Source organism: Felis catus, chromosome C1, assembly GCF_018350175.1.
Source record: "Felis catus isolate Fca126 chromosome C1, F.catus_Fca126_mat1.0, whole genome shotgun sequence".
Lineage (NCBI taxonomy): Eukaryota > Metazoa > Chordata > Mammalia > Carnivora > Felidae > Felis > Felis catus.
The window spans coordinates 85,761,343-85,786,670 of record NC_058375.1 but is presented as its reverse complement, the minus strand read 5'-3'; the positions used below and the strand labels follow the sequence as shown (position 1 = coordinate 85,786,670).

General features: G+C 40.3%; 1 protein-coding gene across 15 annotated transcripts in view; it reads right to left on the bottom strand.

Annotated features, from left to right (window-relative positions):
• The window catches only part of CDC14A (cell division cycle 14A), a 191,366-nt gene that overhangs the window by 65,385 nt on the left and 100,653 nt on the right, over positions 1 to 25,328 (bottom strand). For all 15 annotated transcript variants that reach the window (XM_045036293.1, XM_045036294.1, XM_045036280.1 and 12 more), the window contains 3 exons: positions 24,750 to 24,837; positions 16,707 to 16,937; positions 7,654 to 7,792 (listed from right to left, as the gene is read on the bottom strand). In XM_045036293.1, the coding sequence (XP_044892228.1) occupies positions 7,654 to 7,792; positions 16,707 to 16,937; positions 24,750 to 24,837 (458 nt within the window). The remainder of the gene's footprint in view (positions 1 to 7,653; positions 7,793 to 16,706; positions 16,938 to 24,749; positions 24,838 to 25,328) is intronic.

Sequence of the window (25,328 nt, the reverse complement as noted above, 5' to 3'; positions counted from 1 at the left end):
TCATTCATAATAACCAAAAACTAAACATCACCCAAATATCCATCAACAGTTGTATGGGTCAATATGTCATGATACATTTACGTAATGGAATACTAAGTAATAAAAAGAAACAAACTACTGATATACTTAACATGAATGTATCTCAAAAACAATATTCTGTGAAGAAAAAGAACCCAAGAACAAGCAAAACAAAGCTATGGTGTTAGAAGTTAGAAAGTGATTAAAAGGGAACCCCTGTGTGCAATGAGTGGGAATATAAATTGGTGCAGTTACTGTGGAAAACAGTATGGAGGTTCCTCAAAAAATTAAAATAGAACTACCACACAATCCAGCATTTGCACGTCTGTGCATTCATATGTAGAGAATAAAAACACTAACTCAAAAAATTATCTGCACTTCATTATAGCATTACTTACAATAGCCAAACATAGAAACAACCTAAGCATTTGGGGTAGATGAATAGATAAAGGAAATGTGTCATATATATGTATACATATACACGTGTATGTATACACACATATATGTGTGTGTGTATATATATATATATTATATATATATATATATGTAAAATGAAATATCATTCAGCCATAAAAACAAAGGAAATCTTGCTATTTGCGACAATATGGATGGACCTTGAGGGCATTATGCTAAGTGAAATAAGTCAGACAGAGAAAACAAATCCCATATGATCTTACTTATATGTGGAATCCACAAAACAAAAACAAAAACAAAAACAAAATAAAACTAAGCTCATAGATACAGAGAACAGATGGTGGTTCCCAGAAGTGGGGGGTGGTTGCTAGAAGGGGGTCAAAAGGAACAAACTTCCAGTTACAAGATAAGTAAGTCCAGAGGATATAATATGCAGCATGATGACTATTTAATAATACTATATTTGTATATTTGAAAGTTCTTAGAGAATGGATCTTAAAAATTCTCACCACAAGAAAAAAATTCTGCAACTATGTATAATGACAGTTTAAAACTAGATTAAAAATGTGGTGATCATTTTGCAATGTGTAGAAATCCCAAATCATCATGTTGTATTATCTGAAACCAGTATGTTAAATGTCAGTTATACCTCAATTTTTAAAAAAGAAAGAAAGAGATTGCTTTTGGAGTGTGACGGGGGAAACGCACTGAACAGGAACATAAGAGAACTTCCTAGGGTGTTGAAAATGTTCTGTATCTTGTCTTGTGTTGTGGTTACACAGGTATACATAACTGTGAAAACTCACAGAACTAAAATCTTTACACTTTATTGTATGTGCATTATACCTCGATTGAAAAACCTATGTGAAGATGTAGTATATATATAGATATATATACACACAATGGAATACTACTTGGCAATCAAAAAGAATGAAATCTTTCTATTTGCAACAACGTGGATGGAATATGCTATGTAAAATAAGTCAGAAGAACACCGATATCATATGATTTCACTCATGTGGAATTTGAGAAACACAGCAGATAAGCATAGGGGAAGGGAAAGAAAAATAAGATAAAAACAAAGAGAGAGTCAAACCATAAGAGACTCTTAAATACAGAGAACAAATTGAAGGTTGCTGTAGGGGAGGTGGGTGGAGGGATGAGTTAAATGTGTGATGGGTACTAAGGAGGGCACTTTTCAGGATGAGCCCTGGGTGTCATATGTAAGAGATGAATCACTGAGTTCCACTCCTAAAGCCAAGACTACACTGTATGTTAACTAACTTGAATTTAAATTAAAAAAAAAAAAAACTTAAAAATAAATAAATAAGTGAATATATATACTCTAAAATAAAAAATCAATTGTATTTCTAAGTACCAGCTTTAAACAATCAGAAAATAAAACCTAAAAAATAATACCTTTTAAAATGCATTCAATAACTTCATATATGCAGGAATAAATGCACAAAAGACACACAATACCTCGTCACAGAAAACTAGCAATATTTTTAAAATTGAGAGAAGTTAAAGAAGACCTAGATAACAGAAGGTAAAAGCAATCTCAAATACGATCAAAGATGGAGGGTTTACACTCCCAGATACCAAGATTAATTTTAAAACTGCAGCAAATAGGGGCACCTGGGTGGCTCAGTCGGTTCAGCGTCTGACTCTTGGTTTTGGCTCAGGTCATGATCTCATGGTTCATGGGTTTGAGCCCTGCATTGGGCTCTGTGCTGTCAACTTGGAGCCTGGAGCCTGCTTCAGATTCTGTGTCTCCCCCCTCTCTCTGCCCTTCACCCACTCATACTCTCTCTCTCTCTTTCTCAAAAACAAATAAACATTAAAAGAATTAAAAATAAAATAATAAAATAAAATAAAATAAATAAAACTGCAGCAATTATAACATGGAGGTACTCGTGTCAAGACAGACAAATTAACATAGACTGGAGTACAGAATCCAGAAACAAACTCACATATAATAAAGGTGACACTTTAGAAATGTGACAAGGGTGGTCTTTTTGATAAATTCTGCTGGGTCAACTAGGTATCCATTTGGGAAGAAAAAAAGGGCCTGGGTTCCTATCTCACAATATATTCTTAAAAATTTTTTTTAATGTCTATTTTATTTTTGATAGAGGGAGAGCACAAGCAGAGGAGGGGCAGAGAGAGAGGGAGACACAATATGAAGCACGCTCCAGACTCTGAGCTGTCAGCACAGAGCCCGACGCAGGGCTCAAACCCACGAACCGTGATCATGACCTGAGCCGAAGTCTGATGCTTAACTGACTGAGCCACCCATGCGCCCCTCATAATATATACATATTTTTTAAAGTAATTCTTGCTCAATTATCAACCTAAATATGGTGGGGGAAATTAGTAGATCTTGTGGAATAAAACATAAAAGAATATGGTATGTTTTGGGTTGACAAAAATGTCTTCAATAGAATATAAAAAGCATTACCTACAAAGGAAAAGATTAATGAAACTGGACTGCTTCAAAATTAAGAAATTCTATTCAAAAGACAATATGGGAACAGTGAAAAAGCAACCCCCAAAAGTAGAAGAATATATCTGCATTCCACAGAATGAACAGTGTGCATGTAACCAGAATACTGAGACTCCTGCAAATCGACAAGAAAGACAGTCTGATAGAAAGATAGGTAAGAGATAAGAAAATATATTTCATAAAAGAGAATACACTAATGACCAATAAATACATGAAAAGTTCAACCACATTAGTTATCAGAGAACAGCAAATTAAAACTACAAAGCAAATTGTCACTGCAAGCAGAATATAATGACTTCAGTTAAAAGACTGAATATCAGGGTTCCTGGGTGGCTCAGGAGGTTAAGCGTCCAACTCTTGGTTTCAGCTCAGGTCGTGATCTCATAGTTTTGTGGGTTCTAGCACCGCACTGGGCTCTGTGCTGGTGGTACGGAGCCTGCTAGGGATTCTATCTCTCCCTCTCTCTGCCCCTCCCCCACTCATGCTGTCTCTGTCTCTCTCAAAAATAAATAAACTTTGGGGCGCCTGGGTGGCACAGTCGGTTAAGCGTCCGACTTCAGCCAGGTCACGATCTCGTGGTCCGGGAGTTCGAGCCCCGCGTCGGGCTCTGGGCTGATGGCTCAGAGCCTGGAGCCTGTTTCCGATTCTGTGTCTCCCTCTCTCTCTGCCCCTCCCCCGTTCATGCTCTGTCTCTCTCTGTCTCAAAAATAAATAAAAACGTTGAAAAAAAAATTAAAAAAAAAATAAATAAATAAACTTTAAAAAAATTTACAAAACAAACTGACAGTATCAAGTAAGTATGTGAAGAAAGTGGAATCCCACTCACTGTTGATGGGAATATAACCTGGCATATTTACTCTAGAAAAGTCTTTAGAGATACCTGCTATATAACTGAATGTTCCACTCATAGGTATACATCCAAAGACAGATGCACCAAAGATATGTAATAGCCCCAATTTTTTTTCTGTTGTTGATTTTATTTATTTATTTATTTATTTATTTATTTATTTATTTATTTGGATGTTTTAACTTTTTTTTTATATTAAACACAATTTTTTGTCAAATTGGTTTCCATACAACACCTAATTCTCATCTCAACAGGTGCCCTCCTTAATGCCCATCACCCACCTTCCCCTCTCCCCCAACCCCCATCAACCCTCAGTTTGTTCTCAGTATTTAAGATTCCCTTATGGTTTGCCTCCCTCTCTCTGTAACTTTTGTTTCCCCCTTCCCCTCCCCCATGGTTTTCTGTTAAGTTTCTCAGGATCCATATATGAGTGAAAACATATGGTATCTGTCTTTCTCTGTAATAGCCCCAAATTGGACACAACTTAAATATCCATCAAAAGAAGAGCTAATATGTTACACATTCAAGCAATGGAATTTTATCCGGCAATGAAAATGAATACACTCTTATTAAACATAACAATAAAATAATGCTGACTGAAAGAAGCCAGACACACATACTATCTGATTCCATTTGTATAAGGTTAAAATCAGGCAAAACTCATCTATGATGTTAGAAGTAAGGGTAATGGTCACACAGGCAGAACTGGGTGGTGAATGGAAGGGGCACAAGGGAGGCTTTTGGGTGCTGGTAAATGTTCTATAGCCCAATCTGGAAAGTGGTTTCATGGGTATGTCCACTTTGTGAAAATTTACTGAGCCAACCTTTCAAACCACCCACTCCCAGCTCATTATATTCTACCCACACTAGCCTTCTTTCTGGGCTTCAGAAACGGTGTGCTAGTTGCAATACTAGGACCTTCGTGTGCCCACTGCCAAGGACACATATCAGGCTGACAGCACCGGCTCCTTCTCACCCTCAGGGTTCTGGCTCTCCTTCAAGAAGCCTTCCTTGACCACCAGTCCAAAGGGCTTTCCCACCCCCTGCAACCACCCCCTCGCCTACCGCTCGTCTCCACTGTCACATCACCATCAGAAATCATCTCATATAGGGGCACCTGGGTGGCTCAGTCAGTTAAGCATCCAAATCTTGATTCTGGCTCAGGTCATGACCTCATGGTTTGTGAGTTCAAGCCACACACTGGGTCTCTGTGCTGACAGCACAGAGCCTGCCTGGGATTCTGTCTCCCTCTCTCTCTCTGCGTCTCCCCTGCTTGCTTTCTCAGAATAAATAAACTTAAAAAAAAAAAAGAAAAGAAAGAAAGAAACCATCTCCTATATGCGCTTACACATTTGTTTATTGTCCTCTCCTTCCCCTAGAGATATTACACCCAGGGAGTACTCTGTCTGTCATGTTCAATGCTGCAACCCCAGGCCCAAGAGCACTGCCCGACAGAGAGCTCACACCTAACAAATATCTGTTGGATGAGTGTCACAAATATACTAAGCAATGTCTTCCACTCTGCGGTACATCAAGACACAGGCTTGGAAAGGAAAAACATGAGAGGAGAAGAAGAGAACAAAAGAAGTGTACACAGTCAAGTAAAGCACAATGCTACCTCCGGGGCCACTCAGAAGTATAAAGAAGATCGGACGCCTACCTTGATGGAGGTGATCTAGTAAAGCCTGGGAAAGCCCGGGAGTGATGCGGGCATTTTCCCAAGCTAGCACTATCAGAAATATTGCAAAATATGGAAGGTCTAGTGCTTTAAAGAAAGAATCTGCCTTCAGGAAGGTTCTGGCCTAAGCTTTAATGACTTATTTTAAGACTGATTTTGGGGCGCCTGGGTGGCTCAGTCGGTTGAGCGTCCGACTTCAGCTCAGGTCACGATCTCATGGACCGTGAATTCGAGCCCCGCGTCGGGCTCTGGGCTGACGGCTCAGAGCCTGGAGCCTGCTTCGGATTCTGTGTCTCCCTCTCTCTCTGCCCCTCCCCCATTCATGCTCTGTCTCTCTCTGTCTCAAAAATAAATAAACGTTAAAAAAAATTTTTTTAAAAAAAGACTAATTTTAACTGAATGACTTTAATTAATGACTGATTTTAGTGCTTCAGTTATACAAGGAAATCATTCCTGCACCTCGATTCTTACAGAAAAATACTTAGAAAACTATAATACGGACTCACACCTAAGGAATTATCCTGAGTTTTCTAGCTTAAGTATCTGTAAGTGAAAAAAAAAAAAAAACTTTTCTTTGATCTAGAGTGTCTGTGCCTCATAACCTCATTTCTTCTGTTATTATTTTGAGATGTGGCAGAGAGAGGAGGCATAGCAGGGAGGTAGGAGGGAGGAGTGTGCAGGCATGTGGTGGGAGGACTGTGGTATCTGACATCTCAGGAAAATTAGGTGCAGTTCTCAGCTACATCTCTTCACCTTGTGAGCTGCACCCGGCAGCAAGGTGACCATTTGGTAGGTACCCAGTAAATGAACATTCTTCCAAACAATGGTTTTAAGAGATTGATTGAATGTCTTTAAAGAACCGGGCTTATGGGTGTCTTGGTTTCTGTCTCCTAATGCTAAGGCCATGTACATATTTAACTTCAGTAAGCAATTATTACAACAAGCATCTGGTAGATACACAGCACCAAGCTCTATGCTACAGGCACACATAATGCAAAACAGAGGAGACTACTGAGAATCTGGTAAAGAATACACTTCTAAAATAACAGAATTACTTTAGTTGTATCTCATAGGCCAACCCTAGGGAACCTCTGTCTTCTTCAACATCCTATTCTTGGCTATCTTTTTTTTTCTTGTGATTTCTTTCTACTTCTGTATCATTCTTTGAAGCAAAGGTACAAATTCACATTTCCAGCACTATTTTCTTATTCCCCGTGGGACTGGCAACTAAAGTAACTCCTCAGTAGGATTCCTCAAATCCTTTTAACCATTTCAGATGCTTATGGCTTACTTAGAGCATCTTTCTGGGAAATCCATGACCATTCATTTCTCACCAACTTAAAACAATTTAAATGGAAAAAAATTTAATTATATAGAAAAGAATGTTATTCAAAGCACAGCCATTGCAGCATAAAAAGAAAAAAAAATAAAATTTCTGTATGAGATATAATTGATAACATTTTAGAGCTGGACCTAAATCAGCTAGTGTTAATTTCATCTCATTTTATTAATGGATAAATCTGTGATAATTCCAAAAATTTTAAGGGGAAACCAGAAAGGGTTGTTTTCTTATGAGTTAAATCTCTCCACCTTATAGGCTAGGGTTTGACAAATAGTTAATGAGTATGTGATTGAATGAATGAATGAATGAATGAGTGACTTTATAAGCATTCTTGCAAATAACAGTAGTAAAGCTATTTAGCAGCATGGCCAGGACTAACAACCAGTTCTCTTTTTTCTTCCTTGGTAACTTCTCAGTTGCAGCTACTTTATTCATTTAGTTAGTTGTCAGGAAAGCAGCAATGTCACCGAAATCACTGACTGACCTTAGTTGTGTTTTTTTTTCATTCTGCTTTTAGACATGCAAACAAAAGAAAAGAATGAAAAGTGTCAAGTGGGATGACATAAGAAAATTGCACTGTAGCCAGATCACACATAAAAAATGACAGAAAAAAGGTAGGCAGAGATGGCTCTGTGATTTTCCTCTCTCACCTGATCTAAGAGATAAAAAAGGTACAAAGTTAGAATGCATTAGCTGTCAAACCAACAATATTCCATTAGAGGCACAGACTTCTCTCACAACACAGCCATTTTATAACCATGGGCTTGACATAGTCCACAACCAGGAGAACAAGAGGTAGAAATGATCAGAAAAAGGATGGGGTACAGGAAGGAGGACCATATACTTACTCTTCCAGGAAGTGCTGCTGCGGTCCTATAATGGAGCCTGGCCGACATATTCTGATCCAAGCAATTATTTCCGCGTGTGTAAACCTGTAGTGTTTCATGACGTAACAGGCTATCAACGTCCCTGTTCTCCCAAGACCAGCTGCAAGAAAAGGAAACAGACCAAGAAATACAAAATAGTATAGCATATGAACCCACAAAAACACTGAAATCAAACCGTGCCCATTTGCAACTACATGGATGGAACTGGAGGGTATTATGCTAAGTGAAATTAGTCAGAGAAAGACAAAAATCATATGACTTCACTCACATGAGGACTTTAAGAGACAAAACAGATGAACATAAGGGAAGGGAAACAAAAATAATATAAAAACAGGGAGGGGGACAAAACAGAAGAGACTCATGAATATGGAGAACAGAGGGTTATGGAGGGGTTGTGGGAGGGGGGGATGGGCTAAATGGGTAAGGGGCGCTAAGGAATCTACTCCTGAAATCATTGTTGCACTATATGCTAACTAATTTGGATGTAAATTTTAAAAAGTAAAAAATAAAATTAAAAAAATAAAAATATAAATAAATTTTTAAAAAGATGATTCTAACTCAAGAAGTCTTCTAAAAATAGATCATATAATTAAAGGAAGCATATATAAGAAAATAGAAAAATCAGAGCAGGGGTCTTAAAAAACTATCAAGTTCAACCCCCGAGGGCCTTTGGGAATGACTGTCATTGTGAATATTGTTAGGCCAATGCTGGTTCGATGATAAACACTTGCAAAATATCATCTGTCAAGTGTCTCCACCCTCCCCATCCTTGGCCCCAACCCAGGATGAGGTGAATCTACAGTTCACAGTTTGTCTGTGTGACCCCCTGAGTTACCAGTGTAACTGATTATATTATCACACCCAATTTCTTAACCTATTTAAATGGCTAAGTTGGTTTTTGAATTTATTTTTTTAATTTTTGAGAGAGAGAGAGCGCAAGTGGTGGAGAAGCAGAGAGTGGAAGACTGAGTATCTGAAGTGGGCTCCATGCTGCCAGCGCGAAGACCGACGTGGGGCTCAAACTCACTAACTGTGAGATCATGACGTGAGCTGAAGTCAGACACTTAACCGACTGAGCCACCCAGGCACCCAGGTTTTTTTTATAACTTAATTTAGAATAAGGAATCATAGAAACAAGTTGGAAGACACCATAGATGTCATCAAGCCCCATCAACTACCTAACCCACAAATGGTTAGGTCAACACTACCTCTATCAGATGATCATCCTAACCTCCATTTCACTCCATCAGAGACCAGGATTTCATGATTTCCTCAGCCAGTAGGTATTGATGGAGCATCTACTATTTCCAGGTACTCTGCTAGGAGCTAGGGACACGGTGACAAATAAAAGAGACACGGACCCTGCCCTTGGGAGAGCACACAGTCCACTGAGAAAGAACAAAGAAGCAAAAAGAAGTGCTCGAATTTCATTTCCCCAGGCTCCTGCATTTTCTAGCAACTTTTGTGTTGGCTTATTTTCTTTATGTTGAATCCAATCTCTGTTACATAAGATTAAGTAACACAGGTAGAAATGAATTTCCATGAAATACTGGTTATTATCGTGAACTCTGATTTCTTCAGAGTGTTTTTAACCATTGCTGTATTTTTTCCTCTCTCCAAAGAAATAAAGGTGATAGGACTTTATTTACATTTTAGCCAATCTTTTTAAAAAAATACACATTGACTCCCTCCTTTTGCAAAAATATTCAAAAACTTTATCAAGCTAGAGACAGGTTCTCAAAAACAGTAGTGGTTATTCATATACCAGAACAAATGTGGCCCAAAGATATCAACAAATTGACTCATATTAGTATAACAAATGAGTGTGGAATTTAGGACTAAAATCCACACACGCCCCCACCATGGCCCTGATTCTCATCCCAGAATTCTTTCCACTCAGCTCACATTCTGTCACTCGTTTTACAGGTACTGACTGAGACCAACTGTGTATGAGGCACCGTGATAGATCTGGAAACAGAAATACGAAGACAAGTAGAATGCTTGCCCCTCACAAACTATATAGGGCTGAACCAATAATGCTTACTTACAAGCATTTTCTAAATCTTTCTACATCTGGTTTCTCAGAGTTAGGTTCAGTACTGTAAATTTTTATTTAAGTATCACCCATGAGCAAGGCAGTATGCAGTTACTTTTCCACAACTTAAAATCTGTATCATATGCATTTTTTCCTATAGAAAAATAAAGTGGCTCTGTCTTTGTTTTTAAACATTAAATTCAGCCAGTTAAGTGTTTATTCAAGATGCCCCGGACAGGGTTTTCGGCTCACAAGATACAGGTATAAGCAAGTATAGGATATAATTTTTTTTTCAACGTTTTATTTATTTTTGGGACAGAGAGAGACAGAGCATGAATGGGGGAGGGGCAGAGAGAGAGGGAGACACAGAATCAGAAACAGGCTCCAGGCTCTGAGCCATCAGCCCAGAGCCCGACACGGGGCTAGAACTCACAGACCGTGAGATCATGACCTGGCTGAAGTCGGACGCTTAACCGACTGCGCCACCCAGGCGCCCCATGGATATAATTTTTTACCACAGTGAGTATCAGAGTGGCCATAGAATAGTAAGCGAGAAACAGTACCAAAGAAATGAAGTTTGACCTGGAACTGGACTCTCAGAGGAAAGGAGAGGGGACCGCGTGAGCCACTGGCATCTTCAGAGAATGTGTCATTGCCAACAAGGACTTTAGCAGACACTAAAGAATAGGAAGGTCACAGAATATTTTCAGCAAAGGGTGCGGTGTACGAAAGCCTGGCTGATCTGGAGAATTGTAAGCGTGTGTCGAGTGCAGAATGAGGTTGGATGGATGAGAAAGGCCAGAATAAAGAGCATCCCTGAGTCAAGAGGAGGGTTCCAGGCTTAGGTGAGGAGGTTCCAAAGACATGAAGGACTGCCGAGCTACTGTTAGGAGACCCCAAAGCCAGGTCCATGGTGCTCTGGGCACTGATTAAGTCACAGCACCTGCATATATGCGTTATTACTCCTCAGCTATGTGGAGATGATGCTTTGATGAATGAAATTCAACTTGTTTAAGAAGAATTACAGAACTCGTGATATCAACAGCTAATCGACATCAACTGCTATCATGCAAAAATCTGTATTTTTTCCTTTAACTAATGGAACGGGCAAAATAAAGCTGCCATGTATTTGGGGGCAAGAAAGTGACATGATAAAAGCAGATGGATCTGGTGGCAGCACACGGGCCATGTTGGAAGGGCCAGAGAGCAGCTGGGGGGATGGGGCAGGAGGCTGAGGGGAGTTGAGGGGGGCACGGATAGGGCAGCGTGGACGTGGCTGGAAGGTGGTGGAAAAAGGAAGAACTGAATGAGAAAGACATTTGGACTAGGTCACAGGGAAACTCAAAGATGACTGATATTTCTGGCCTGGAAAACTGGTACAAGGTCAATTTCATCTATGAAAAGTCTGTCAGCACAGAGTCTGCTTTGGATCCTCTGTCCCCCTCCCCTTCCTTCCCCTCTCCCACTTGCACTCTCCCCAAAATAAATATTAAAAAAAGAAAAGGAAATGGGAAAGTTGAAGGCTTTGTTTTTAATTTTTTTTTACATTTATTTATTTTTGGGAAGCAGAGAAGTGAGCAGGGGGAGGAGCAGAGAGAGAGGGAGACACAGAATCCGAAGCAGGCTCCAGGCTCTGAGCTGTCAGCACAGAGCCTGACGGGGGCTCAAATTCATGAATGCAAGATCATGACCGGAGCCGAAGTAGGGCTTAACCAACTGAGCCACCCAGGCACTCCAGACGGCTTTTATTTTAAATGTTTAAGAATCTTTTCCCCAGAAGGAAGGGTCCTTTTGTCAGCTTTCCCTAGTCAAAAAGTAGAGAATATTTTCTCTAATCTCTCCAGTACTTCGAAATACGCTATGTCTCAGCAGATCTAAGACACCATCAAGTCGTCTAATGGTGTAATATGCACCCTTATTTAAGTTCTACTAAGTAAGAAACAATTACTATAACATGCTACCATTGTTCAGATCCATCCTAGTTCCATAAATGTGAAAGTGTGAAAAAGCTGTCTCTAAATCAGTGTTTCTTTCATTAGTGTCTCCTCCAGGAGCCTCTTTAAGACATTTTTTCCTGACTGTCCCCCATGATGAAATTTTACTGCCACAGTATACTGCATATCTCTTTATGTATTGTGTGTACATCTGTGCTTCATACAGAAAAAGAATGATAGGGGTATAGCTCAGTGGTAGAGCATTGACTGCAGAAAAAGAATGTTCCCCCCCAAAAAACAATTCTCCCCCTTGGGGGCAATAATGCCAGGTTGAAAATACACAGCAAAACTGCAAATAAGGGTTGCCTGGCTGGCTCAGTCGATGGAGCATGCAACACTTGAACTCACGGTTGTGAGTTTGAGCCCCACCTTGGGGGTAGAGATTACTTAAAAATGCAAATGAAATTATAATCAAGCTCATGATTATAGATGCTTGACATTCCCTTCCCTTCAAGCCTTCCTTTTTAAATATTATATTTACACTGTTCTGTTAGATGAAGGGTGTGTGTGTCTGTGTGTGTGTGTGTGTGTGTGTAGCCTGTTTTCATCTGAAGTACCTTTTGCCCCAGACCAAACATCAATATGCTTTAGAAAAGAGCAAAGTTTAATTATGGTCTCAGTGGGGCTCTCCCTTTAATGTTGGCGTTAAGAATAATTCGCCTTTCTGTTTCTGTCCAGAGCAGATACTCGCTGCCTCTGCAGAGTTGTTAACTCTCGACATCCAATGAGACTATAGGTGGTCATGGGGAAACACAGTGCGGCAGCCTGGGACAGGAACCTTGGCGGGAAGCTCGGTAGGAACCTGCATAGGACCCAGGGCGCAATGACCTTCCAGAGCCCCTCCTTGGAGTCACTGATGCCGGTGTCCGTCTGGAGAGGAGGTGGCCTTTCTGGAGGCAATGCTACCTCTGACCACTCCCCTCCCCGTGCAAGGGTCTCATTCTCTCAGTCAGGCTCCTAGTCACACACACTCACAACCAAAAAAGGTGATGCAGAAAATTTTCAAATTTCTCTGAAACTAAAGTTGCTTCCCCGTTTTAAAAAGAGTCTATAATTTAGGTCTATAAAAAGAATGTACTTAGCACTCAATAGTTAGGAGCTCTTACCACAATTCAACAGAATAGGAACATTTCACTAAGTTTCTATAAAAACTTTAACAAATTTCTTAGAGCATTCATAATTAAAGGGCTCCCTGACACAGCAAGACAAGACGTTGAAAAGTATTCTATTTATACCCAGTTAAATGCTGATTCCCTTACAGTGGCGGGCACTTTCTGAAATCCTATAGAATATCAACAATCACATATCAGAACATCACAGTGTTCCCATTTTTTTAATTATTGTTTGTGCTAGAAATTTTCAGAAATTCATAGTCATCCCTTTTAACAACCAGAAGGTAAACTATAGATACTCAATCATCGGTAAGATTTCACACATTCCCAGCAAATTAATTTCTAGTTTGATTCTATATACAGCACTTTATGTTGAGGCAGGACGTATTCATTCTCTCTCCAGCAGCTATGAAAGTTCATGTGACATAGGATAAGATCCTCTCTCCCTCCTCCTTGTACTTCAATTAAAATGCTCAGTGCTGCTTCAATTCCCAGAAAATTAAACTGACTTAATTAGGGCAGATGTCAAAATAATTAACAGGCCTATAGTAGATAAGTATGCTATTAAAAGCAATACAGCTGTAATTAAACTGAAGGTGTAATCTTTATAAAAGAATCCTACATGTGTGTACAAGTGGAAGCAAATGAAATAACATTATCCAAAAGATGTCACCACATGTAAATGTGACCTTCCCATACAAGAACTCAGCTCGATGCTAACAGTTCTGATTTTAAATAAAAGTATAAAAACCTCTCCAGTATAAAATACACAGACACACTGTATTTTTTTTTAATGTTAACATTCACACATCTAGGATATAATACAGACAATATCTGTAATAAGAATGCTGAACACAAGAAGTTTCATTTTTATAATTTCAGTTAGGTGACAAATGCTATCAAGAGAGATGCTGATACCCAAAAAAATGAAAACACTAATTCAAAAAGATATATGCACCCCTATTTATTGCAGCATTATTTGCAATAGCCAAGATATGGAAGCAACGTAAGTGTCCATTGATAGGTGAATGGATAAACAAGATGTGATTGATATACACACACATGCACGCGTGCACACACACACCCACACACACACACTCTCACACACACTGGAATATTACTCAGCCATAAAAAAAGAATGAGCTTTTTTGCCATTTGCAACAATATGGAGGGACCTAGAGGGTATTATGCTAAGTGAAATAAGTCAGACAGAAAGACAACACACAATTTCACTTAGATGTGGAATCTAGAAAACAAAAACAAACAACAAAAGTAGAAATAGAACCATAAATACAGAGAACAAACTGGTAGTCGCCAGTGTGGATGGAGGTAAGGGACAGCCAAAATGGGTGAAGGGGAGTGGGAGACACAGGCCTCTAGTTAAGGAATGAATAAGTCACAGGGATGAAAGGACAGCATAGGGAATACAGTCAGTGGTATCGTAACAGTGCTGTGTGGTGACAGATGGTGGCTACACTTGTGGTGAGCACAGCATTTAGACTCGTCCAATCACTAGGCTGTACACCTGAAACTAATGTAACACTGTGAATCAACTATACTTCAATTAAAAAAAAAAGATACTGAGTTTTAATGAAGTAACTGTACTTCAATTAAAAAAAAAAGATACTGAGTTTTAATGAAGCAACTGTACTTCAATTAAAAAAAAAAGATACTGAGTTTTAATGAAGAAACTATACTTCAATTAAAAAAAAAGATACTGAGTTTTAATGACAGCTTTGCATTTCTTCTCCCATGAATTTGTCAATCTAAGCATGACACACAGATCAGCTCTATGAGTTGGTAATCATAAAATTAACTGACTAGGAAATAAAGCCAAATTAATCTGAGGAAAAATACTGATTTTTGTGACACAAAAATACATTTTAAAAAAGGGCATAGGAGTATCTCCTAAATGTTGGTAGTGGCTGCAAGGCCATCAGCTCTGGAGTTCCACTGATACTTGAAATGCGAGAAACGCAGGCTTCTTCTTGTGCCTGGGCAATCTTTACCAACATGAGCTGGAAAGGCAAAGTTGGAGGGCCCACGGCCCACACCCAGGGCAAACCAGCTCTCCACCACTGCGACCTGATCACAACTGAAAGTCTGCAAACTGAAAGTCTGAAAGTCTGCCAACGCGACACCCTTCTAACGGAGCCCCCCACACCATCCGAGAGACAGGACGTCCTGCCGGTCGGGGCCACCCATCCTAAGAAACCGTTAGAGGCTGGGTGGAGGCTCTGTTGACGTGGATGAAGCCTGACACAGGGAACCCTCATGCAAACTGGGGCCACGTGCAGCTCATTCCCATCTCTGGGTCCCCAGCGAAACGCAGCTCCCCGTCGCCGCTCACATGTCAGCCAAGTACCTCCACCTACTCGAATCTTAAACATAGAAACAAAGGCCTACAAAATGGTATTTCAATTTCTGTCAGCACCGGAGCCATGCTTGTCTGAATAAGTCAGTTAGAGCAGCACTAGGTACTTGAAAAGAACAGTACAATCAATCCCCAACACCTACTAGACAATTAGCATGAAACTCCACAGAAACCAGTTATCAGACTTAAAATCGTGACAGCAGCGCCACCCAGTGGCACTAGGAAATGCATGTAAGGAACTAGACTCCATCCCAGGGTGGCCAGAGAGGTCTCCAGTCGCTCAAATCAAAGACCCCAGTAAAATAGCTCACACCATGCTGGAAAATCTAAAATGGAATTTGAGGGGCACCTGGGTGGCTCAGTCGGTTAAGCGTCTGACTTGGGCTCAGGTCATGATCTCACAGTTCGTGGGTTCAAGTCCCACGTCAGGCTCTGTGCTGACAGCTCAGAGCCTAGAGCCTGCTTGGGATTCTGTGTCTCTGTCTCTCTCTGCCCCTCCCCTACTCACCATCTCTCTCTCTCTCTCTCTCTCTCTCAAAAATAAACAAACATTAAAAAAAATTAATAAATAAATAAAATGGAAATTGATCCTCCTCAGAGTCTAACAACCAGGCTTAGAGAAAATGTTATTTCACGTTTTCTGAGTAGCCAACACAAGGGCACCAGATAAGATGCAGAATGTATGTTCTGTAACATATTTGAAACATACTAAAAAAAAAGGATTCAATATTTACCAAAAATTCAAATTTAACTGGGCATCCTGTATTTTTATTTGCTGACTCTGGAAACCTCAGGGCTCCTATAATCTGAAGGACTCCTGCCCCAAAGTACCCACCCCTAGAGAGCAGAGATTCATTTATATAATCAAGTCTTTCAGTTCACTCAAAGAGGCAGGAACACATCTGCAGCAAGTAAGAGCTGGCTTACCCCAGGATGGTGCCATCCACTAGCAATGGGCAGGGAAGACACTCTGGTCCATTAGGCAAAAGACTAGCTAGAGAAGGGGGAAGTAGAGGGCAAAGTGGGGGTCCAGACGGCTGGGTCATAAAATGGGAGCATGAAATGTCAGATGGGTGGAGGACGGTAGAAAGGAGAGAGGCAGTTCTGGAAGAAAGAGGGAAAAAAAAGCTAACAAATAAATAAATAGATAAATAAATAAACAAACTAACTAACTAACAACTCTTGCCTCCTGACAACTGTAATTATCTAAGCTGTTCCTGCCAGTGCATAGACCGTGCTACTGTGATTTCCCTCATCGTGGGGCCTGGTGTCAGTGAGCAGGGCTTGGTAAGGGAAGGCCAGAAAAAGTGCCTCCACTGATTATCCACATCCAGGCAAACCTTTCCTTAGGAAGGAATTATTTAAATGGGTTTGTGTTCCAGTTTTCTCAAACAAAATAAACTCGTGTTCTTTTTCCTAAGACTCTAACTGGTTTTGTTTCACACGATTTTTGCCTCATCCCCTTGCAGAACCACAGTGACCACCAAGGCCTCACGCACCTTTGCAGTGAACCGCAATCGCCCCATCCGTGTTCTCGCAGATGTTCAGGAACCTTCGCACGATGTTGTCACTGGGCGTGCTGCCGTCTATGAAGAAGAGGTCATAGTGTTCGAAGCCGGCGTCTGTGAAGCGCTTTGCCTCGTAAATCTTTTTGTTCAGCCTCACGACTGCAGTCACGTTATGCTTTTTGAAATAAGGAAAGTAGGCTTCAGGGGCGTGCAGAGGATAGCCTGAAGAGAAAACGGAGCTGTAAGCACAAGGCAGGCGTTCCACCTTACACACCCAGAAGCACAAAAGCCCTTCACAATAAAGTTCATGAATCTCAACAGAGCCTAGGAAGAAAGTGCATTTCCCAAGAGGTCGAAGCACATTCCTAAGGCAGCAGCAGTCTGAATAACTGGAAAAAAACAAAAAAAAAACAAAAAAAAACCACCACAGGAGAGGAAAAACCTTTTCTGAGTATTGGAAATAGCTCATGAAAAGTCAAACCTCCACCCATAGGATTCAAATCCTGGCAGCATACGTCTCCCAAACTGAGACGAGGAGCTTCTGGATGCCCTGGAATGTGCTCAGTAGGCCTGGAAAGATTCTTTGTGCTGTTTCTTCCACTTGACAAATACTTTTCAATTACAGTTAAACCCCTTTCGCCAGGGCATTAGTTTCCATCCATAGTGCAATCCGTGCCACAAAAGAGATTAATAATTATTAAGCACCTATCATGTGTAAGTAACCATCGCATATGACTTCTTTAAATTCTCAAAACAGCCTGTTAAGGTAAGAAGAGTTCATCCCATTTAAGAGACTGAGAAACAGAAACAGATACAAATAATTTTTTGTAGACATTTTCTCTTTTGAAGGGTGGGGGTACAGGTAGTGAGCCTCTAAACCCCCTTTTGTTTCGAATGGGTCCAGCATCGTGTGAGTATTCCCAGGAGCTACAGACCTAGACTTGGCCAATCAACAGAGGTGACCCCTGGTGGCTTTGGCCACTGCAGCCCTTGCCCCCAGCCCCAGCTACTAACAGGGCACTCATTTCTCAGCACCCTGATTACCGCATCTGGAACTTCTTCAGGGTTCAAGGACTCACAGCATACCAGGTGAGACAATCTACTCAGAACTCATTCAGGGTGGTGAGCCCCACACAAATGGGCAGCAGCAGCCTGCACAGTGAACCAGCAATGGCTGCCCTATGACCTTGGCTACATTTCTTGTTGCCTCAGACTCTGCCTGTGCTAGTCGTTTCCTATATTCTCCCAGCTGCGAGCCAACCCTCCCATGCTGGGGCCGGGGTCTGCGGATGGCATTTGCAGCTAGCTTCCTGTCAGTTCAAAAAACAGGAGGCATGAAGCACAACCAGAGTGACTGGCGGCCAGAGGAAGGAGAAGGGACTTCCCTGTGGGGGCCAGCAAGGCTTCGGCAGCAGAACACAGGAGCGGCCAGAGCTCCCAGCACCAGGCTGCAGCCCAGCCCCTACGTATCTGCTCCTCAGCCCCCAGTTGCAAACACCAGCTGGGCAGCATTCTCTTCCCAGCTCCCGATACCAGCCTGGCTGCCCTCCCAAGACCCTGGCTGCCAGTGACCTCACTTTCTCCCTTTTTAAAGGCAGTAGCTGTTTCCTCCATAACATTCTGGTTTCTTCAGTGTGGTCCTTTTCCTGTTTAGCCTTCTCTGTAACGAATCCCTTGAATGAAACTTACTCCATTTGAAATGGTGTGGTTTCCATTTCCCTGCCTGGACCCTGCTGAGACATGATCTCCCTTGGATCCTGTTCATTTTCTAGGCCTCACTCTCCAGCCTTCCCTTGGAGGCTGTGAGATCCCCAGCGTAATCCCACGCAATGCCTTTTTGGTTTAATTTACCAGAGATGGGTTCTGTTGCCTGTAACCAAGCCCTAACTGGTCTACCTGGCCAAGGTCACACAGTGGATAGAGGCAGAACTGGAAGGCAGGTCAAACTAATCCACAGCCCAGATACGTCATGTTTACAGGCCATGCTGCTTCCGAGCAAACAGGTAATACAGGGCTTATTTTCCATCTTCGGTGTAGAAGCAGTAACTTACACACACACACACATTTAGAGAGAATGGGTGCTTTTCTACTTGGAAAAAACAAATCTGTTTTCCTACCAGGCTCAACTTATTTTCCAGCAACAGATTCACAGCCTAAAGGAGCAAAGAACTGTGGTCGGTAGAAGGAAACAAGAGTTTTCCTACCATGGAAGAACGGGAAGAAGAGGACCCACAAACCTATGGGAAGCCTTCCCTTGGTGTGGTAGGCTGATGAGCACTTCTGACCCTGGGTTCCTAGCATACCTGGTACCTCCGTGATGGCACCTGTTACCTGATGTGCTATGGCTGGTTTAGCGTCAATCCCCTCACCTCCTCTGCCAAGACTGGAAGAATATTTCTTTTCACCTATTAATTTCCATCAGGAGTAAATGGCATTATAGATAATATACCTAAACCAACTATTAAGAGAAACTATGTGTCCATTTGGATAAAAAAAAAAAAAAAACCAAAACACTAGACAGTTATCCAAATATGGCAATAGGATACAGAAATAATAATGATAATGATAATAATCATAACTAACATTTACTAAGCACTTACTCTGTGCCAGGCACTAAACTTAAGTGCTTCAGATAGGTCATCTCCTTAAACCTTGCAATTAGCCAATTACTGCTGCCTAGAAAAGTGAACGGGCTCACACACACAGCTGGTAAGAGACAGAGGCAGTATCTGAACCCTGGCAGTCAGAATCCAGGGCCTGTGCTGGGGCCGATTTCAAGTAAGATCCAACCTGATTCTGTTAGGTCTCCAAATAAAGGAATATTACATGAACATTAGAGGCTGCACTTCCTAGAGCTGGTGAGCATGTTTCTTTAAAATCCTTCAAACTCTTTCAAGTCAGCTGTAACCAATGACAATGACAATATCCTACAACCTCTGAATAACTGTGGGTATTATCACTGCACTTGGGACTGATTTTAGCAACGTGCAGAACGGAGCATTCATCAGCCCCGTCCTCTATTTGGCCGCTAGATGGCGCCCTGGCATCAATAAAGCACAGGCAGAGCCCAAGAGCAGAGTGAAATCTGAATTTCAGAGCAGAGAGATTTAAAATTCATCTCTTCCCAGCCCCTCATTTAAAGCTGAGAAACTGAAGAACAGCAAAGGACTAGCCCACACAGGCATTATTAAGAGTAAAAACCTCGGGGCGCCTGGGTGGCGCAGTCGGTTAAGCGTCCGACTTCAGCCAGGTCACGATCTCGCGGTCCGTGAGTTCGAGCCCCGCGTCAGGCTCTGGGCTGATGGCTCGGAGCCTGGAGCCTGTTTCCGATTCTGTGTCTCCCTCTCTCTCTGCCCCTCCCCCGTTCATGCTCTGTCTCTCTCTCTCTCTCTCTCTCTCTCTCTGTCCCAAAAATAAATTAAAAAAAAAAAAAAAACGTTGAAAAAAAGAGTAAAAACCTCAAAATGGGCAGGCAAATGTAGGACGCGATAAAATATGTTTATTAGGCTAATTAATGAGAAAAATGTAATCAGAATATCTGCTATCTAATAAGCACCTATTATGTGCCTGACGCTGTGCCAGACACTTCATATAATATCTCTAATCTTCACTACATGCCTGCACTGTGCATCCTATTCCCCCTCGCCCCCCTCCCCCCCCCCCCCCCCCCATTTGGTATACAAGGAAACTGAAGCTCGGAGAAGTTGACGGGGTCTGGGAAGTTCACACAGCCAGTAAGGGGCAGTCAGGCTCCATGGCCCAACTGTGCATACCTGCTTCTGTCATGAAAGGATCAGGCTGAATCGGCTTCAAATTGTTGCAATTCCCTCTCAAGCTTTCCCTCTGTTCTTCTTCTTTTTTTTGTTTTTTGTTTTTTGTTTTTTGTTTTAAATAGAGATAAGAAGGACATTGCCATCGGAGAGTTTGGGGGATTTTTTGGAAAACTGGAAATCCGAAATACGTTTAATTCTACCACTATATTATTCATGCAGCATCCCAAATTTAAGCAAAAAAAGGTAGAGCTCAACAACAACAACAAAGGTAAGGGGCCTTCTCTCCCTCACCATCAAAATAATGTGAACCAAGACAACTGTAAAAATTGTATTTGCTCTCTGTGGACACAACACACACTTGAGACTCTTACAGTGCATTCTGCCCAGATCCCAAGATTTTAGGGCTTCTTTTGTTACATCCTAACAATGGCTATTTGAGTGTTCATTTTTTTAAAATCTACCTTTTCTACTAACAAACCCCTAAATGACTTTCAGCCTCCTCAGGAAACACAGAGTTTCTCAATTAAAAAAAAAAAAAAAAAAAAAGCACCCAGATTATACTGTAATTGGATCAAGTTTATTAATCCCATCACACAATTATTTTCTTAAGCTCAAAAAACATTTACAAAGTAGTTAAAGCCCTTTTACAAAAACTACAATGAAGCTTCTAATGAATATCAGATCTTAAAATGGTATCAATATTTATCATCTTAAATGAGTATCAATATTTACCAATGACAGCCTTAAGTGAGAATGTTCTAGGCATCATAAAAACCAACAAATACTAGGTGAGCAGCCCTTTCAGAACTTTTTTTCTCGATGTAAGAGAGTACAATATATGCAGGGGGTGGGGGGGAAAGATGTAGATAGAGCAATATTTTAAAGGGCTTATTTCTAGATTATATAATTACAAGTGACTTTCCTTTACATTGCTTAAATTTTCTGTAGTGAACATGTACTTCTTCTGTAATAAGATGAAAAAGAACATAGAATTTGGAATCAAAGAGACCTGTATTTGAATCCATGCACTGCCACTTTCTGGCTGTGTAAACCTGGGCAAGTCAGGTAACTCCTCTGAGCCTCTATCTTCTCTTCCATAAAATAACTACCACCTCCCCCAGAAGGTGGTTCTGATTATTACGAAGATATGTGCACAAAAGGCTTAGCACCATTCCTGGCATATAAGCAAATGGTAGCTACAATTATTTCCCAGTATTACAATATGCAACCAAAAAGAATTTTTAAGGATTTTTGACAATTAAGGAAATACAGTCTTCCCTTTATAAAATAAATAAGACACAGGGATGTAATAGACAGCGTAGGAAACATAATCAATAATATTGTAACAACTTTGCATTATGACAAATGGTAACCAGACTTAACGTGATAACCATGTCCTAATGTATAGAAATATCAAATCACTATGTTACACACCTAAAACTAATACAATATTATAGGTCAACTGTTATTCAATTTAAAAAAGTTGTCACATAAAATATTCATAGCCTTTTATCTGCTGATTCTACTACTTAAGAATTTAGAGAAGAAATGAGAACTACAAAGAAAATGCATGAATGTGTTTGCCAACCATGACAGTTTTAAAAAGAGAAAAACTGTAAATAATGTAGATTTCATTCAAAAAGTAATTAGTTAACAGCATTATGGCACATTGCTGAATAATATACAATGCAGTCATGGAAAAGTATAATGAAAATCTACATTTACTACCATGGAAAGAAGTCTGTAATATGTGAAGTGAAAAAAGCTGATATGAGACAGGAATCATGATGCTATACTTATAAAGAAAGAAAGGTTTACTTTTATAAGTGTGTGTGTGTATTCCACTGGAAGAGGGGGAAGTGTGTGCAAGCAAACACAGAGATGCAGATGGAAAGAAAATTAAAACCCCTATTATCCCACCACCAACTATTAACCCTTGAAAACTTGGGTAGAATTACAGGTCATTTTTATGCTTTTGTATTAATTCATCTGCATTTTATTTTTTCATATGTATTACCTCTCAAAATATTTTAAATGATTCTTTCCATTACACCTCTCACCTTCTCTTTAAGAAAATGTCACAAGGGGCGCCTGGGTGGCTCAGTCTGTTGAGCATCTGACTTTGGCTCAGGTCATGATCTCTTTCACGAGTTTCAGCCCCACATCAGGTTCTGTGCTGACAGTGCAATGCCTGGAGCCTGCTTCGGATTCTGTCTCCCTCTCTCTCTGCCCCTCCCCTGCTCTCACTCTGTCTCTGTCTCTCTCTCAAAAATAAACAAATATTAAAAAAAAATTTTTTTTAAAGAAAAAGAAAATGTCACAAAACATGTGAATCTTAAATAGCAAAACTCTTTCAACTTTGTCAAATGAACACCCGCTGACAAAGCCACTACTGAAACCATGCACCTACCAAGATGTTCTGGGTCTGAGTCAGATTGTTTTGCACAGGAGGCCAAAGGTAAGTGTAATCAATCCTGTCTTGAAAGACCAACCACCAGAAAGCAGTTTCCCTGGGCACATAACATGTTAGTCCTAACAACCCTCATGACAGAGGGTTAGTTAGTCAATGTCTGGAGCAAAGTTCATTAGCAAATTCATGAATGAGAAGATGTAATTCTGGCTTCAGTACAGAGGCCTCCTATTGGAGAGCTTAAGTCTCTAGACCCGCCTTCCTCATCACAGGGAAAGCATGATTCAAGGAGAGTTCCCTGGAAGGTGTGTCATGGGCGTGAACTGAGGAGCACATGTGTGGGAGTGCAAACAAATTAGCAAATCTAAATGCATGAATAACAACGTACAATGAAACTAGAGTTTAGAATTAATACTTGGGATGACGTGGGATTCCTGAGTGGCTCAGTCGGCTAAGTGTCCAACTTTGGCTCAGGTCATGATCTCAGGGCTAGTGAGTTTGAGCCCCTCGTGGGCTCTGTGCTGACAGCTCGGAGCCTGAAGCCTGTTCAAATTCTGTCTCCCTCTCTCAAAAGTAAATAAACATTAAAATTTTTTTTTTAAATACTTACAATGATGATAATGCAGAAAGAATAAATCTCAATCAAGGGTTTTTGGATTATGTTCCTTCAAAACACGGATGTTCCACTGAGAACAAACTGAGGGTTGATGGGGGGTGGAAGGGAGGGGAGAGTGGGTGATGGGTATTGAGGAGGGTACCTTTTGGGATGAGCACTGGGTGTTGTATGGAAACCAATTTGACAATAAACTTCATATATTGAAAAAAAAAAAAAAAAACACTGATGTTCCAGAGCTGTGAGCAGATAAGGAGCTATTGTGTTCATAAGTGAAATTTTTAAATTTTATGTACTCCTCCCATAAATTATCCTTAAATCTTTGGTGCCTATCAATACTTGTCTTCTAGGAAGGTAACAGATGAAAATAAGTAGAAAATAAACATTAAAGGGAAAACTCACGTAGCTGATCATATGTCATTCAAGAGGCTTATTTTTTTGTTTTGCTTTTTTTTTTGGCGTCCTGAGCATATATGCCCCTGGCTATACCTATACTGCAAATGAGTAACTTAATGACTGTCGACTAGAAAAGTATTCTTGTCATCATAATGGAACTAAATAAATAGATCAACATTTATTTGATGTAATAAATAATAAAAAAATAAATAGATCAACAATAAATAGATCACTAAATAATAAATAGTGGCAACATTTAGAAGCTAAGCTCTGGGATGGAGTACTAGTTCCCCCATTACTCTGGACAAAACCCTACTCATAAGCCTCCGTTTCTTCCTCTGCAAAATGGAGATAAATGTACCTATACCTCATACAGGGTTGAGTGTGCATTAAGTGAGATAATGCTGTGATTAGCTAGTAACTAGTGCACAGCAAGCACTGAATAAATGCCAGCTGTTGACACCACCATCGTCATTACTGTGCCACATGATGTTCCCCAGAGCATACCTGGACGTAGCACCCCACCACCAAATCTCAGAACAACGGACAAAGTGCAACAACCTGCTGATTGGTTTGACCAGTTTGCTTCTCAGATTCTTCTTTCATAATTGGGTCAGGCAAAGTGAGCATCCTATTTATGGCAATCTAAAAATTTTCTAGTTTTTTAACAGTGATTATTTACCACCTACTAACTGTAATACTTAACACACTAATTACTACTGTTCAATTTTTGACTAATAGATATTCTTCGGAGAATATTATCAAAAGAAAGGATTATCTGAAGAAATTAAAGAAGATGAACTGAAATAAATGTTTGGATGGTAAAGTAAAGAAAAACCTACCATTTTCAATTTTGCTTTTTGGATGTGGTCCACTAAATGCTAAAAATTTTCCTGGAACAATCCAGTTGAAGTCACCATTTTCAACTCGCTGGCAGAATTTTGTGAGAAAAGAGAAGAAAAATATTTTATAATTCTTATACAACTTAGGAAACCCTTACAAACAAAGCTGGTTTTTACTCTGTTAGTACTATTGGACGTACATGAAGACAAAGTAATATAGCTTAAAATAAAAACATGCATCTGATTCTCAAAATTATATTTCAATACACTTCAGAAAAAGTTTTCTGTAGACTGTATGAAAAGTTAGGAAAACTTTATTTAAAGTGGGGGTACTTTGCTTAAAATAATTTTGTGTCCTGGCTATTCTGCAATGACATGAGATGAAAACAAATATTACTTGTCCCTGCAATAAATAAAAGGGCAAGAAGATAAAGGACAGAAAATATAAGCACTTTCTATGAACATGGTAAACATATTTTAAAGAATGAAAAAAAAATTATAAATATCAGGGTCATAGTGAACACACTTCCTTTTTTTTTTTTTTTTTTTTCTGTTTTTATAGGTGGCTACTGTTGTCAG